Genomic DNA, 16,450 nt, shown 5'->3' with positions numbered 1-16,450 from the left:
GGAAACAGCAACATCTTGATACTACGGTGCCATAAAGTAGGAAATACTTCGTGTTTTGGGTTCCAAGACCCAATCGGGAGTGATGATCGGTTCTCGACTGACCACAGAGCAGCAGAGAGGAGGACTCTTAAGGACTGCCCATAGACATCCGTTATCGCTGGACAAAAATATCACCTCGGTGTGGACAGAAGGCCAAAACATAGAGAAAACGCTTAGTCTTCGCTAATCATGGTTAATGAATGTGCTGCCAGAGTGAGATTCTTGATCGACAGCTCCCTGACCTGGAAGTAGGGACTTCAGCTGTGTGAATTTTGGAGAGCGTTCTGGATGCAGTTCTCTGTATAGTTCTACTGTTTGTACTTTGTAGTGGAAATGACTTGCTTACTGAATCAGTATATTAGCTTGTTAATAATAGTTGAGGTTTGGGTAGTCTCATACCACTATTAATTTTTCGAGATGAGCTTTCAGAAATGGTATGGAATGTCATCGTCATCATCATCATCATCATCATCATAGTCATCATCATCCTCCTCCTGTGAAAAGGTGAAAAGGAAGCTTAGAAAACTGTTAATAAAGAACGCTGTTTATTAGAATTTTTGCCCCTGAGTTATTCTTTTCAGGGTCGCGGGGAATCCTGGAGCCTATCCCAGGGAGCATCGGGCACAAGGCGGGGTACACCCTGGACAGGGTGCCACTGTATGATTATAGATAAACGTCAGCTGATGAATTACAGATCACTACAAACTCCTTGTCTGGCTACAAACAAACACTTAATAAACATGTAGTTCAATTTTAAGTTGTATTGTGTAACATTTCTCAGTAATAACATACTACGAGCGTGAGAAAGCTCATTATTAACTATTGTCTTAATGGCCTAATATCAAAATTCAGAAATCATCAAGTAACTATTGATTTTAAGTCAATAAACATAGTCAGAAAAGTTTGTGGATAAATGGAAGGAAAACATAACGAAGATTAGAAATTAGCGATTCATGCTGTGCACATATTTAACCAGAATACATTAATGCCACGTGGACCTCGTGAAAAAGTTTCATCCCGGTTTGGGGGCGGAAATTTTGATCGCTGTCAAATTGACATAATGTTAACTCTTTTAAAAAAAAAATAGCTGTTTGTGATCATACAAATAGATGAAACCAGATGTTATATCTATTTATATCTATAAACCATTATGTTGAAGGCTAAATATTCTGACCCAGTATTTCAGTTAACGACTAGGCCTATATTCCTATAGATCCATACCAGACTTTTCTTTAAAGATGCATTTGTATTTGCATTTGAAGCATCGTCATGTTTATAAAATTATAAACTCATGATACAAGCAGGGTTTTTTTCTTTTCTTTCTGTTTTAGATCTTTAATCAGTAACATTTATGCCAGTGTTACAGGAAAGACACCAAAGTAGTAAATACCAAATACAAGTTTCACACTAATCTATTACATCATACAGCAGAATAAATTATACCATGGGAATGTATACACACACACACGCGCACACACACACGCGCACACACACACACACACACACACACACACACACACACACACACACAGACGCACATGCTAAACAGAAATGGAAGAAAGCATAAACACAAATCCTAAGTGATAGGTTTAAGTGATTGGTTTCAGGGGTTTCAGGAGGAAATAGATACACTTTTAATATCCAAATGTCGATTAGCGCACGTTAGCCACGGATGGTCTAAGCTAAGAGTTGATTCTCTGTTTATTTATAAAATGTACACAATCAGGGGCAAAGGAATCATCTAAACAGTCAACAACTACTCGCAGTGTCTTGATATGTTGAGGCTTCATGAGGAGTTCTTCAGCGCCGGAGCTGCAGTAGCACCGATCATGGCTGTGTTTTTCTACCAGATATATTCCACAACAATCAAACAAACGTCTCTGTTCCAAAAAGTAATAATAAAATAAAATAAAAATTCACATCTGCAAACTGAAAATGTTGAGTTCTTATCATCGGCGTCCATGTGATCGATGTCAGTTTGTGTAGTGGCCAGGAAGAGTCAAACATAATATATACTATATATATATTTCACAATTTTTTGGGAATTTATGGAATGCTGTTTCATATTATAGCAAAAAATTTTTCCATCATCATGGAAATAAAACATAAGAACAGAAAAAAAGAATAAACCCACACTCTGACAAAGTACTGTATTTTTTAAATGAAAAAAGCCTACATATCAATTAAAAAGTAAAGTAAACAAATGTAAAAAGGAAAAAAGACGAAAAAACCAAATCCCTTGTTTCATCTACTATCGGACATAATTGTTTTGTTTTTTTGGTTTAGTATAAAACATACTCTTCATAAACAAAACAAATACAATCTGCGTGTTTTACTGTACAGTTTCCTTCACGGGCAACTAAATATAAATAAGCTGGAAAGGCTATACAAAGGTCAAAGATCGGACCGTCTTTAAAGAAAGTTGAAGAAAGAGTCTGAATGAAGAACGGGAAGTGAAAAGAAAGAAAGAAAGGAAGAGAGAGAGAAAAGGAAAGGAAAGGAAAAAGAGAGAGAGAGAGAGAGAGAGAGAGAGAGAGAGAGAGAGAGAGAATGTGATGTTGCACTTTCACCTCTGCCCTTTAGCAACTGAGATGAGGATTCGATTTGCGGAAGTGTGTGTGAACACAGGGATTCGGATCTGGAAAAAAACCGGCACTCCGACGTTCTGACGTGATCCAAACACCACATGAGTAAAGGTGTTTGTTCGTATACATGTAGGCCAAGACATTGTTTATTTTATTATTATAGGCTATCAGTTCCAAATATCCAAGACCACACTGAAAATCTGGGATCATATGTTTAAGTGTTTAATTGAAGACAGAAGGTTTTACAATTTTAAAACAAAATTTAAAATGCTAAATATTCAGAATATTGAAGATCCTGCGGTATTTCTTCATTATTTAAACCGAAGCAAATGTATGATATTGATCATGTGAAGTTTTTGTAGCCGAAAAAAGATGGATTTTCTTCGAGTCTTATCCCTCATGCTGTCATTAAAGCAGAAAACGGGACGAACCAAATACTAACAACTTCCGAAATTTGTGTAAATATTTCTAAAATTTTACTTTTCACTCAATTTTTTTTTTTTTTTTGCTGATAATGAAAACTGTTGCATTAAATTACAAAGCATTTACATTTTTTTTGCTCTATGTTATTTATACAAAGGAAGAATCCAGGAAGTAACTGCAGTGGAATAATTCAGTAATAATAGTAGATGAGGTCAAAGTTCAGTGTAGGTACACGAAAGTCCTTCATCTGCTGTCTAAGCAAAGTGCTTCTGAGTCTTTAGGAGGTGAAACCAGGTTCTGAAACACCTTGTTTCTCTCAAAACGTGATTTTTACCAGGCCTACATACATGCAGTACTGTAGATGCATATTTAACTTCGCTCGAGGGGAGTCTTTAATGTGAAGAGTTTAGTGATTTAGAGATCGAAAGATTTTGGTTGTCCATAGGACCTCACAAACAGAGCCTATATCCCACAAATCCTCTTTCCTAAGGGAGAAGAGTAGCGAAGAGAACATTTGTCTCACAAGCGATGACGTAAATTCCCAGGAGAAGATCCTCAGTCAGACTTCCCAAGATCTTCTGGAATGTAAAGCGAAATAGGAAAGCTCGTCAATGCGCACCGTTTCACATTAAGAGTACAGAGTTCCGAAATTTGGGAACGGGAAAGGAATGTCACGGTCTGACGAGCACAAATTCAGAGAGAACGAAGACATGAAGGAATGAAGGGATTTGCACTCATAGCTTTTCATACAGCTTCATTATGATGATGATGATGATGATGATGATGATGTTTGTTTAAATCATAAAATTATTCGACGGATTTTTGCATGAGATCCGGTCGGTGTTGTGTTTCATAGCGAAAACAAAGGTGTTAATCATAATTACAACAACAAGGAAGAGGAGAAATATCATTATCAGGAGAGTACTAATAAAAAAAATGAACAATTTTTAATGACGTCTGACTTCATAGATGAGTATATACAGTACAGGAAGAGACACGGTCAGAAATAAAAGCCTGTCCTCTTTATCAGACGAGTTCTCGCTTAAACACCAGGGACATCAGGCTGGAAGTCTCTCACACACACAAGTGTTAGAGAATTACAAGTAGATCACTTAATAAGCAGATCTGCTGGTGTGTGTGTGTGAGGGTGTGTGTGTGTGTGTGTGTGTGAGAGAGTGTGTGGTGAGATGATCAGTAGGCCTGTCCCGTCTCCACCTGCAGCAGGCCGAGTACTGCAGAGTGATCTCCCAGCTTCATCCTCCTCTGGGTGGACAGACTGACATTTTTAGCCAGGTAGTCGACTGCACCTAGAAAATCACACACACACACACACACACACACACACACACACACACACACACACACACACACTCATTAGTTGTGTGCTTAGTTGTGTCATTATTCTCACTATATCCTATATGAGTACGGGACAGGGATAGCACTGTATTACGCAAGTCCCGCCTTTTCATAAAAAGAAAGAGCCAATCACGTTGCTGGTAAGGGTGTTAAAGGAAAAATACTGGCCTACCAGATTCTTAGATTCTTAGATATAATCTGTCTCCACACCAGCGTTGCTAACTTACTGTCTCTAGATTTAGTGACTTTTGACTATTTATCACTCTTGTTCCCAACAACCAATCAGTGATCAGCATTATTCCCGATGACCAATCACTGACCACCATTGTTCCCGACATCCATTTACTGATCACCAGTATTCCCAGCGACAAATCACCGTTTTTCCTGTCTGTTGGCAGCACTTGATGACACTGGCATAGCTGAAGCATGAACCCATGCTGTCACTCACTGGAGACGTGTGTGTGTGTGCGTGTGTGCGTGTGTGTGTGTGTGTGTGTGTGTGTGTGTGTGTGTGTGTGTGTGTGTGTGTGTGCCACTCTTTATTACTCTTGGCATCTCGGATTTCATGCCTCACACACTCCTCATCAAAGCCCTTCCATTCATTCTGCCGTCATTAAGCGGCTCGCGTCGCTCAATCTCTCTGATAATTAACCTGACACTCGCTCATCAGCTTGCCTCCCACAGTGATCCACCTTCCTATCGATCCAACATCACACACACACACATACACACACACACACACACACACACACATTGAGGACACACACTTCACTTGCACTCCACACCGAGGCAGCGAGCAGAAGCGCTGCAGTTTGGCCCCGGTGTCAACACCAGCCACTGATTATGTTAATTAAATCAATCAGTCCTTTCCTGGCCTGCAGTATATGTGTGTGTGTGTGTGTGTGTGTGTGTGTGTGTGTGTGAGGGAAGGTGAGAGAGGTGGCTAAGAGGACACTAACCCCCCCGAGGGTACTTGGTGCGCTTTGAAGCAGCCCGGTGCCCGTTTCCCCAGCCGAGCAGAGTGGAGTGTGACTAAACGAGGAGCCCCGGGACATGGATAGGATCTTTATCAGGAGCATGTGTGTGTTCCTCTGGCCACAGGGGTCACGGAGTGAAAGAGACACAGCCATCGATCGACACGTTCACCACTTCCACCACCCTTAAACAAAACAATTATTTTTGCCCGGTGGTAGAAAGTCAAGTTGATTGCACTTGCAGCTAATATGAGACGCTGTAACCTTCTAGATTATATCGTGACTCTGTATTACTAAATATTTCGAGTAAACATGAAGTATGGGCCACTCCGGGAGAAAGGTGGAAGAAATAAAACATGCTACATTGTGCTGCTGGAGGAAAATAATCAATGATGGAGTGGTGTGAAGAAGCAGAGTTACTGTTACCACCCGGAAGTGTTTTATTCCTCTTACGCTGCAGTGATTTTTTCTTTTTTTAAAGAACGACACTTCGTACTTTTTTTTTTATCCATTTAACGTTGCAAAACATCTGAGAAACACGTTCCTGTTATCACTTACATAAACAGTCGTTTCCTCACTCCCAGCCTATTTTTTTTCTATCTCTTGACGTTAATAAGACAAAAAAAACACACACTTAGTCATGTTACTGAGAAAGTGCTGACACTGGAGACTCCTTCCAAAAATGCTAAATGCTAAATGTTAAATGTGTCCTTCAACAAGTCAACGGTTGCACTTGGTTGAAAATTTTTTTTTTTTTAAAAATACAAGTGTCGAGCTGTTGCTATAGAAACGATAAGGTATTAGAACTGCTGGTCAGGATGATGCGGACAGGAGCGGTACTCACTCTGGCCATACTGGCTGTACTGGTAGCCGGCCGTAACGGGGTCCACGCTGTAGCTGGTGGCGCTGTAAGTAGGAGGGCAGTAGGATTGGGACGAGGCCAGGCTCTCCACGCTCTTGATGGGATCCGAGCGCTGGCTGCAGCTGGCCGAGATGGAGCCGGAGGCGTCCAGGCTGCTGTGGAGCGGTGAGATGGGGAAGTCATGCTGTGGCTGAGTGGGCACGGCGTTGGGGTTGCTCAGGATGCTCATCACCTGCAGAGACATGGCGGAATAAAGCAAATGACACTTAAAACGTCCGATCTGAGTTCTCTGTGAGTCAGGCATAAACTTTAAGAACTTTTCAAGAAGAACTTTACTGTCATGTCCACAAACTACAACGCACAATGAAATTCTTATCCGTTCTCATGGATGCCGCTGTAGATAAGAAATAATTACAAATAATATTGCTGAAGAGTTGCATGACGTGAAGATCTTAAAAGCTCCACTGTTTGTTTAATGAGTGGCTTGGAATTTATCCATCAACACACACACACACACACACACACACACACACACACACTAAATGTCACCCTAGAAATTCTTCCAGAGATGTATTAAGAGTAAAAGAGCACCGGGACAGCATGGACTCCCAGGCAGGGCACGGGCGGCGGCCAGGCAGCTCAACAAGCGCTGAGGGAGAACTTAATCCCACCCTCCAGGCATCCCACAATCCCCTGCTCATGAATAATAACAAGTCAAGACAGATCCAGCCAAGCACCCGTTCATGAACGTGCCTTTTTGTTTTTCGACCGAATTACACCGCGCTTTATACAACAGATCACAAATCCACAGCTGTTTAACTTTATATATATTACATTTGCATATAAAGGATTGTAAAAAAAAAAAAAAAAAAAGGAAAATTAGAGTTGAAAGCGAAAACATAGGGTTTTGCATTAAAAAAAGTGTAAGATGCTACTCGAATATGTATAAAGTTAAGATTAAAAAAAAAAGTGTTTTAAAGTAAAACGTGTTTTAAAGTAAAGTGAATTGTTTGAATTAGGACACAGGACATTTTTGTGAGTCATATTACTTGCAAATTTGCACAATATTAACAATTCGGCTTACGGTCAAGTTTAGGGGTGGAGTTGGTGTTTTTACCTTTGTGCTATGCAGTATGTATACTATATATACATAAAATAATGGTGAAAATGCACAGAAATGTGACTGCTGTGAAAGAAAAACAAATATATTACCACAGTCTTTGAGATTTGAATTACAGGTGTGCATCAGGACTGGGAGTTTTACTTTCCTCTATATGCATGGGAGAATATGATGCTCGACAAAGATTTGATGAGTTTTTCATGTGATTAAGCGAGTGATATGCGATCACGTGTACTGTAGAACAACGATGCACGAGGGTGATGCTGTGAAAATGGATGAATCTGTGAAAAATAATGAATCATGTGGAGTAGAAAACCACATGGACTGCATGTAAAGGAATTAAGGTGAAAAATGTGTGTGTGTGTGGGGGGGGGGATATAACATATTAAGTGACTAAAAACCGAACGCGAGTCGTGCGATCGTTAACGTGAGGTAACGTGATGGTTAACGTTAACGAAACACGTCGGTGCTTTCCAGCTTGACTGCTTTACTGCTGTACAGTACACAGGCTGTACAATGCCGTGGAAGGTATGAAGGAATTTCAAGTTGTACAATATTGAGATTTCGAGTAACGCCAGATGTGAGACAGACAAAGCGAACTGAGGGGAAAGTGTTCTTAATGCTCTGCGTCAGTTCCATAAACAAATGGTACATCTGTAACCCGCAGTATATTTAAGAGGTTTATGAGACATGTTCAGGGACATAAGGCCCTGAGAGAGAGAGAGAGAGAGAGAGAGAGAGAGAGAGAGAGAGAGAGAGAGAAAGAGAGAGAGAGAGAAACAGAGAGAGACAGCGCGAGAGACAGACAGACAGAGAGAGAGACAGAGAGAGAGACAGAGAGACAGAGAGAGAGAGAGAGAGAGAGATAGAGAGAGATGGAGAAAGAGGACAGAGAGAGACAGAGAGAGAGTCAGAGAGAGAGAGAGAGAGAGAGAGACAGAGAGATAGAGAGAGATGGAGAAAGAGGACAGAGAGAGACAGAGCGTGAGACAGAGAGAGACAGAAAGACACAGAGAGAGAGAGAGAGAGAGAGAGAGAGGGAGAGACAGAAAGACACAGAGCGAGAGAGAGTGAGAAATAGAGACAGAGAGATAGAGAGAGATGGAGAGAGAGGATAGAAAGATGCCTCACACACGATCTCTCTCTTTCTCCTCACATCAGGTTCGTGTTGAATCGGCTACGCTGTGCTGCCCTTTGGCCTCCCTGCCTGCTAAACCAATTAGTCCATCAAGGAGTTGCTTAGACACACACATTCACACACACACACACACACACACACACACACACACACACACACACACACACACGTACATACATATATAGATCCTTGATGCTCTGGAGGAAACGTATTATTTTTAATATTTGACAAAGGCTTCTCCTAGGAAATGGGAAACACTTGAGGCACATCGGTTAGCCATTTCCGAATGGTAATTCTATTAGTAGGACTTCTCACACACACACACACACACACACACACACACACACGCACACACACACACACACGCACACACACACATGGAGCATGTATGGGACATGGATTCATGTATGCTGGAGATCCATGGTCGGTCCAGTTGAGACACAGGTGGAAGAGGAACTGGGAATGCCGGAGCCATGAGGAGGCAATACTACACGCTACAGCGCTGTGTAACACACTCATGAAGATGTGTGATGTTTCACTGTCTCTCTGAAGAAACATTTGAACCCTACAACAAAGTGCTTTACTTACACACAGGGTTCAAGTAGAATCCTTTCGGAGGCGTAAAGAACCACTGAAAAACTCTTTTTTAAATTTCATAATACGTAGATCAGGAGTTTAACATTTTGCCTGGTGTTACTCAAAGGTGGTTCTTGAAGGGTCCGTAACATATGCATGGGATAATATGGATTCTTTTCCTCCTTCGAAAAGTGTTCTACTGGATATAGTACACTTCAAGAGTTCTTCAGGGGTGTACTAGAATGGTTCTACTGTACATGGAGCACTTTCTAATACAGAAGCACTCTTAGGAGCACAGACCTCAGAACCCTGTATAAATATATGCACACATATCACAGAATAGACCCTCAGAAGAACATGTATTTGGTTCCAGATGAGTTTGTTGCCCATCTGCTTCTGTACACAAAGTATTAGCCTCCCTGCACCCCATTCCTCCATGAAAAGGAACCTTCATAAGACCAAGAACCCTCTAAAACCTTTTTTTTTTCTCTCTCTAAGGGTGTATTCCTTCCATTCATTTTTCTTCTTTCTTTCATCCTTTAAAAATAACATATATCTAGAACCCTGAAGGAGTTTGTCCCTCTGGAGGAACCTTTGGAGGTTCCATGTTGAATCCTACAATCATATCATAGAAGTAGTAGGACACTTATAGGGGGCTAAGAAATTGAAAACACTTAATGTATGTACCGAGAGCTAAGAGAGCTAAATGCCAGACAGGATCTAGGTTTTGATGTTACATTTATATGCAGATTATTTTACAGGTTAAAATGACAGGCAGATCTAATACTAATGCTAATTTCCTGTTAAAGCGGCCATGAGTGCACTACACCAGCATTTGGGATGGAGCCCGAAACTGGAAGTGCGAGGCCGACCTCTTTTTCCTTTTCTTTCTTCTTCATCCAAAAAGTTAAAACTCCTTCACCATTAAACAGCCATGTGTGTATGTGTGTATGTGATGATGATGATGATGATGATGATGATGATGACGATGGTACAAGTGTTTTCCACACCTAGATGTCACTGTTGAGAAACAGTCCAGCAACCGAAAATATTCAATGCTGGTCAGAAACACAGGGTTAAAAACCCAAACCTCACAGTTGTACACTCGTACCAAAACACACACACACACACACACACACACACACACACACACACACTGGTGGTCTTAGGGAGGTCTCTATCGATGGGTAGAAAGGAGTGAAAACTTTGTGCATAGTGAAGTGAGCTACATGCTTGGTGTGTGTAAAAAACTACAGCAAGTAACAAGCTAAGTTCCATGAGAAGGTTGAGGAGAAGTTGTTTAACCTTTACGGATGCAGTGAGATTATCTCCTTCACCTGAGATCTGATTAGACACGTCTTGTCACCTGGGGATGCTCACGTGGCTGAAAAAACACAAATCAATAGCATCCCGAGTCTTAATCTGATACCATGTTTTATCTGGATCATCTCAAGTTGGAGAGGGATAAAGATGAGCACCTCGTGGCTATCACACACACTTCACAACCTCCTCCCCTCCCGTCCCCCAGTCTCACTCTCTCTCTTGCGCTCTCTCTCTCCTTCTTTCTCTCTCTCTCTTTCGTGTGACTTTGATGAGCTGTGTTGTGTAGATAACCGCTGCCAGGACTGCAGAGTGTAGAAGCACACAGCCTCGGGGCAAGTGCCCGTCTCAACACACACCCATCTCTCTCTCTCTCTCTCTCTCTCTCTCTCTCTCTCTGCTCATAGATTACTCAATAAGTCCTAATACGAAGAGGGAAAAAAAACTAATTAATTCTCCCAACTTCTGAGAGCTCACAGCCTACGGCGTCTCTAAAGCACGAGTGTAAATTGATACAATGTGCATCCTTTTAGATAAACAAACACACAGACAAAACGCCAGGCTTTCACTCCGTCCATACACACACACACACACACACACACACCGAGCAGTCAAATTAGACACTATAAAATTATTATGCTATAAATGTAAGTGGAAGCTAGATGACATTTTCACAAGTGGGAATGAGAATTATAAGTACGCTGCTTATTTATTTATTTATTTATTTGTATGTTTGTTTATTTATTTATTTGTTCATTCAAAGTTTGAAGGAACTCCACGTCAGTAGCAATGATAATCAAAAATCCAGCATTTAGTCCACCATCCTATATGTTCTATCTCTTTTGTTATTTATTACTTTTTTTTTAATTTCACATATGTAGCTCTTATTCATTTGTCAGCCTTTTAACATATTCATTTGTTTGCTTCTTCATTTGTAGATTCGTCGCCTTTGTTCTCTACTTTAGAAGAAATGAGAGTGAAAAAAATCCTAAATAAATTCTCCCATGCCATAGGCTTTTAATTATTTCTTATTGACTATTTTAATTGACTATTTAATTTGAACATATTTATTCATTCATTTAGTCAATCGTTTTGTAAATATTCTTTCTTTTGTAAATACACTTTAGTAACAATAAGGGTCAACAATCCTAAATGTGTTCCCACATCCCATTTAGTTTTATTTATTGTTTATTTAACAGCTTTTCAAACTAACTTGTTTATTTATTCATTCATTTGTTCAGTCATTTGTCATTTTTTTCATTATTTTCTTTGTAAGCACATTTGAGTAACAATGAGAGTCAAAAACCTAAAGTTTATTTCCCCATGCTGTAAAAAACAGCTTCATTTACATATTTACTTACTTAATTACATTAAACATTTTATTACTGATATATTCTTACTCATTATTTATTAAACAGATTTGTACATTATTTTTTAGCTTATTTATCTATTTGTTTGTTTTATATTTTTACAACTTCATGTTAGAAGTCAAAAACATTCAGTTTGTTCCCCCATGCCATATACAACAGCCTTATTTATATTTCTTATTTATTTAACATTTGGTTATTTCTATATCTTTTATTTATTCTGCAATTTATTAAACTGCATTTTAAGATTTATTTTGTATTTTGTATATAAGTTAACTATTGTAACAATAACAGTCAAAAATCCTATATTTATCCCCCCATAGCTTATTAAAGAGCTTATGGGAGATACAATAAAATAAATAAATGCATGATATACGGTATCATATAAAAGAGCTATTCAATATCTCTCTCTCTCTCTCTCTCTCTCTCTCTCTCTCTCACACACACACACACACACACACACACACACACACACACACACACACACACACAGGTTTGTTGATTGGTGAAGTGTTGAAGTGTTGAGTACAAAGACTTCTGTAGGACTGAGTTACTGAATTCGCCCGAGGGCCGTCAGCCTGCAGAGGAGATAGCAGCAGAACCCTTCTTTCCTAATACACACACACACACACACACACACACACACACACACACACACACACACACACACACACACAGACAGACACACACACACTCCTAATCTGGCCCACAGTGGATTATGGGGACTTTTGTCACCACAAACTCCCCCTTTTCGAGTCCTCAGTGCCCTCCGGTGGTACCTTCAAGTTTAACAGAGGTCAGGGTGGAGAACCGCGGAGAATCCGCCGCCCGAGTGTGTGTGTGAGACGCCCGAGTGTGTCTGAGCTGCTGAGAGTTATCGGAGAGGAGCAGAACGATAATCACTGATTGGCCGAGCTGATAGGCGGCATGAAACCGGAGAGAGACTCATGTGGGTTAATGGTGTAAAAAGGAGTAAGAGTTTTTGAGTAAATAAATAAATAAACAAACACAATAAGCACGTTTCTTTAATTTCATTAGATCAGTGCCATATCTATTAACAACCCATTCACTTTGGCATCAATACACCAACAGTACCATTAACAACCATGTGTTATTTATTTATTTAATTTTTAAAATATCAAACCAAAATTAGCCAAACCTGCATCAGAGAGTGAAATCACTTCCTCATCATAAACAACATAACATTTGGATAATCTTTAACGAACATTTAGAAATGCTGTAAATGAACTGATGCTACTTGAATCAACACTTTCATGACGTGAGCTAAGTTACTGTGTTACTTTATTAACGTTATTAAAGGTGTATTAATGCTGAACTAGCCTACAAGTTAACTACTGCAGTAAGTAATGCTACTTAACGGAATATTCAGACGATATAAAACCTATTACGTGTTTCCTATGAACACTTTATTTAGTGATGTGAAAATGTAAAAGCAGCTTCCAGCAATAAAATCATCAACCCATAATCACACAAGTCTAGCCTGCAGAAATGTGGACCGCACCCCTCCCCCCAACACACACACACACACACACACACACACACACACAGCACAGCCCCCATCTGAGGAGACAAAATGACTATTTAAAAATAACAGTGGTTGCATAAATTCAATTAGGGGGCTTTTGGTCACGGTGGAAGTCGAGCGCGGGGCAATTAAGCAGCCTGGGAGTGCCTAGCCAAGCCGACTGGTGGCAGGGAGCAGATGACGGGGGCAGCGGTGGGCGTCAGCGCCTTAATTGGCCACAGCACATTAATCAAAAGTGAAAAGAAGCTTCCGTCGAGGACAGAGAGAGAGAGAGAGAGAGAGAGAGAGAGAGAGATGAGGAAAGGAAATAGAGACTGACCCAGGAGATGCTGAAGCGATGAAGGCAAGGTGTGATAATTGTGTTCAATTAGGCGTCTGATTGGCACTGACAGAATCTGGGCACTGACAAGTGCAGCACAGATGAGAGCGATTAGCGACTGCTGGAACAAGCTGTCACTCCTCACGGCCCGCTAACGGCATCAAACCCAGCGCATATGGCTTCCTCTGAACGGCCAGCTCGCTAATATCCTCTAATACACTCCTGTTCTACACCACCAACACAGTCACTCACTCTCTCTCTCTCTCTCTCTCTCTCATACACACACACACGGAGCTGTGTGTTAACGTTGAAATTTAAGCCACTGCAGATGGAATGGATCATTTTGAAAGACTAGGCTATAGATATCACAATAAATCATTTTCCATTCAAAATCATGGACTGTACCACTTTAGGTTGTTTCTCATTTCAACCGCCATCAAATGTTTCACATGAAGTCTTATTGGGAGGTTTGCTGTTTTAGAAAAGACAAACTCTTTTTTTTTTGTTCCTGACCAATCAGGTTTCAAATTCAGGAGCAACCGAGAGAAACAAACATGGAGGACGTGTCACATGACTTCTTTTTATTTTCCCCCCAAAAAGTTGCTGGAGTGCATTTTTATGATATATGTATGATGAACATATATATGATGTTTGTTGGTAAAAGCTCTCACCAGTAGCTAGTATCAGCTAAATATCTAGCCTAGCTTGTTCTGTAGATGAGTTTTGTTTTTTTGCTCACAGTTTTCCTTTCCCAATAGACTGAAATGGAGGCGGGGTTAGGGGTGTGTCTATAAAAAACCCCGAAAAATAACAGAAGTAATGTAAAACGGTCTGCACAAGATTTCACCCAGTTTGTTCAAACTTTGCCATGCAACTTGCGGAATTTTTTTGTGCTTTTTTGTGACTACTTAAATTGGTGAAATTGCAATCGCACAAAATTGTTTCGCTCGGTCTTTCGCAGTGATGTTTGTTGGTAAACTAGACCTTTTAGCTGTACTCGTGTTCGACGCACGTGAATTGAAGAGGGCTTCGGCTGAATGCGTGTCGTAATGACGTCACGTGACCCGCGGAAAATCTGCAGTAATAATCTCCTCTGAATATTGCGGAGTTTGTTTGATTTTGCGTCAATTGTGGAGGGACCGGTAAACACAGAGAATTGTTCTCGGGCTGGACCGCAGCTTTCCGAACGGCTTTTCTCGGCATCATAACATCCTGATGCTCATGCCATGGCTTAAACAGGGTTTTTTTCATCTATATTTTCCCAGATTATTTTCTAAAAAATCAACTATTGCACCTTTAACGCACAGGCCCATATTAACTGTCACTATCTGTTAATGTATAAGGTCAAAGAATGTGTGTGTGTGTGTGTGTGTGTGTGTGTGTGTGTGTGTCAGGGAGCAGACAGAAGCTGTAAAAAGGTCTGTGCTCTATTGCTCTTTCGCTCTCATGGGGCAGGAGGCAAGGCGGCGAAGTGTAAAGTGTGTAAAGTGAGGGACACGAGCTGGGAATGAGCCGACTCGCTCTCTAAACGCTGGCAGTGTGTTCGGCAGAGAACCAGAGGTTAATGTGTCTTCTATTGGGGAGCAATTGCAGAGTGCGTGGAGCGCAATCCTCTATTCTCCGCTAGTGATATGCTTGAGTGGCTGCGGGATGGATTCAGCCACCAGGAACAGGAGCTCACACACACACACACACACACACACACTTCTCACTTCGCAGAAATTAAACGGCACATTTTATGATACTGGATGAGTGCTTTCAGCATGGCTGTGGTAGAGAGAGAGAGAGAGAGAGAGAGAGAGAGCATAGTAAAGGAACTGAGGAAGAACCCACAGTGGGGGTGGGTGGTGGTGGGGGGGTTGTTTGCTGAAGACAGCAGGGGGGCGTCCCAGTGAAAAATGTCAGGTCAAATTATTCTTGACAGTGTTAATATCTGGCCCTCATAGCCATAATCACATGTAAATAAATAGTGAAATAGCTCTCAGCTGGAGGCAGGGAGCAGAGGGATGCTTCCAGATGAGCGCCATGGCCGACACACACTTCCTAATCAGAGGATGGTGAGGGTGTTCAAGAACCGAGTGATACTCGAGCTGAAACAATACAATCTGATCACGTTGTACCTACACTCTCAGAAAGAAAAGGTAGCAGACTGTACTTTTCCTAATCTTTCCTTGTTCCTTTAGTGTTTACATGCGGAAGGTGCATGTTGTAATTTAATTAGCGTTTAGACTAGGAGTGTTAAACAATGCTATTATACTGTATATGAAACAAACCCGATCTCCGACATGCAAAAGTACAGAAGGTACAGCCGTTCAACTTCAACTGCAAGTCAGGAACTCCAATATCCACCTCGCTCGAGTTCTCTGACATAAACACACCTAACATCACAGCACTATAACAGCACACCAATATGGCAGTCAACATTTTAACAGCTCAGTACGTTTAAATTTGTAACGTAATTCTGATCATTTCAGGCCAAATATCCTAATGTGATAAGACCAACGTGACGTAATATTCATGAGCAAACATGAACGAGACAGGTGAGTCATGTTATACGTCATGTCTTGTCGTTAACTGTGCAGCAATAATTCATGTAGATGTTTATCAAATATAAATTCAGCGACTAGGCAGACAAATATGACATTTTGATCTCAGGAACTCAGAAAAACAGACATGGAACGTTCAAAGGTACGAGTACAAGTGAACCGCAGCATTAAATCCTGAAGTAGGCGTGGCCTAGTTAAAACAAGTTCTAACTCTGACAGTTCCTCAACCTAAGCTACATCACTTCAGTTCAAAATCCAGTCCCTGCAGGATTTAACAGT

General features: G+C 40.8%; 1 protein-coding gene across 5 annotated transcripts in view; it reads right to left on the bottom strand.

Annotated features, from left to right (window-relative positions):
• Window positions 1-1,367: 1,367 nt before the first annotated feature.
• The window catches only part of pax7a (paired box 7a), a 64,862-nt gene continuing 49,779 nt past the window's right edge, over window positions 1,368-16,450 (bottom strand). For all 5 annotated transcript variants that reach the window (XM_047149334.2, XM_047149332.2, XM_047149333.2 and 2 more), the window contains exons 8-9: window positions 6,222-6,471; window positions 1,368-4,354 (exon numbers count right to left, since the gene is read on the bottom strand). In XM_047149334.2, the coding sequence (XP_047005290.1) occupies window positions 4,239-4,354; window positions 6,222-6,471 (366 nt within the window). In that variant the 3' untranslated portion in view covers window positions 1,368-4,238. The remainder of the gene's footprint in view (window positions 4,355-6,221; window positions 6,472-16,450) is intronic.

Source organism: Ictalurus punctatus, chromosome 21 (assembly GCF_001660625.3).
Source record: "Ictalurus punctatus breed USDA103 chromosome 21, Coco_2.0, whole genome shotgun sequence".
In the NCBI taxonomy this organism is placed as follows: Eukaryota; Metazoa; Chordata; class Actinopteri; order Siluriformes; family Ictaluridae; genus Ictalurus; species Ictalurus punctatus.
The sequence above is the reverse complement of the archived record's forward strand: the minus strand, read 5'-3'. Positions and strand labels throughout refer to the sequence as shown.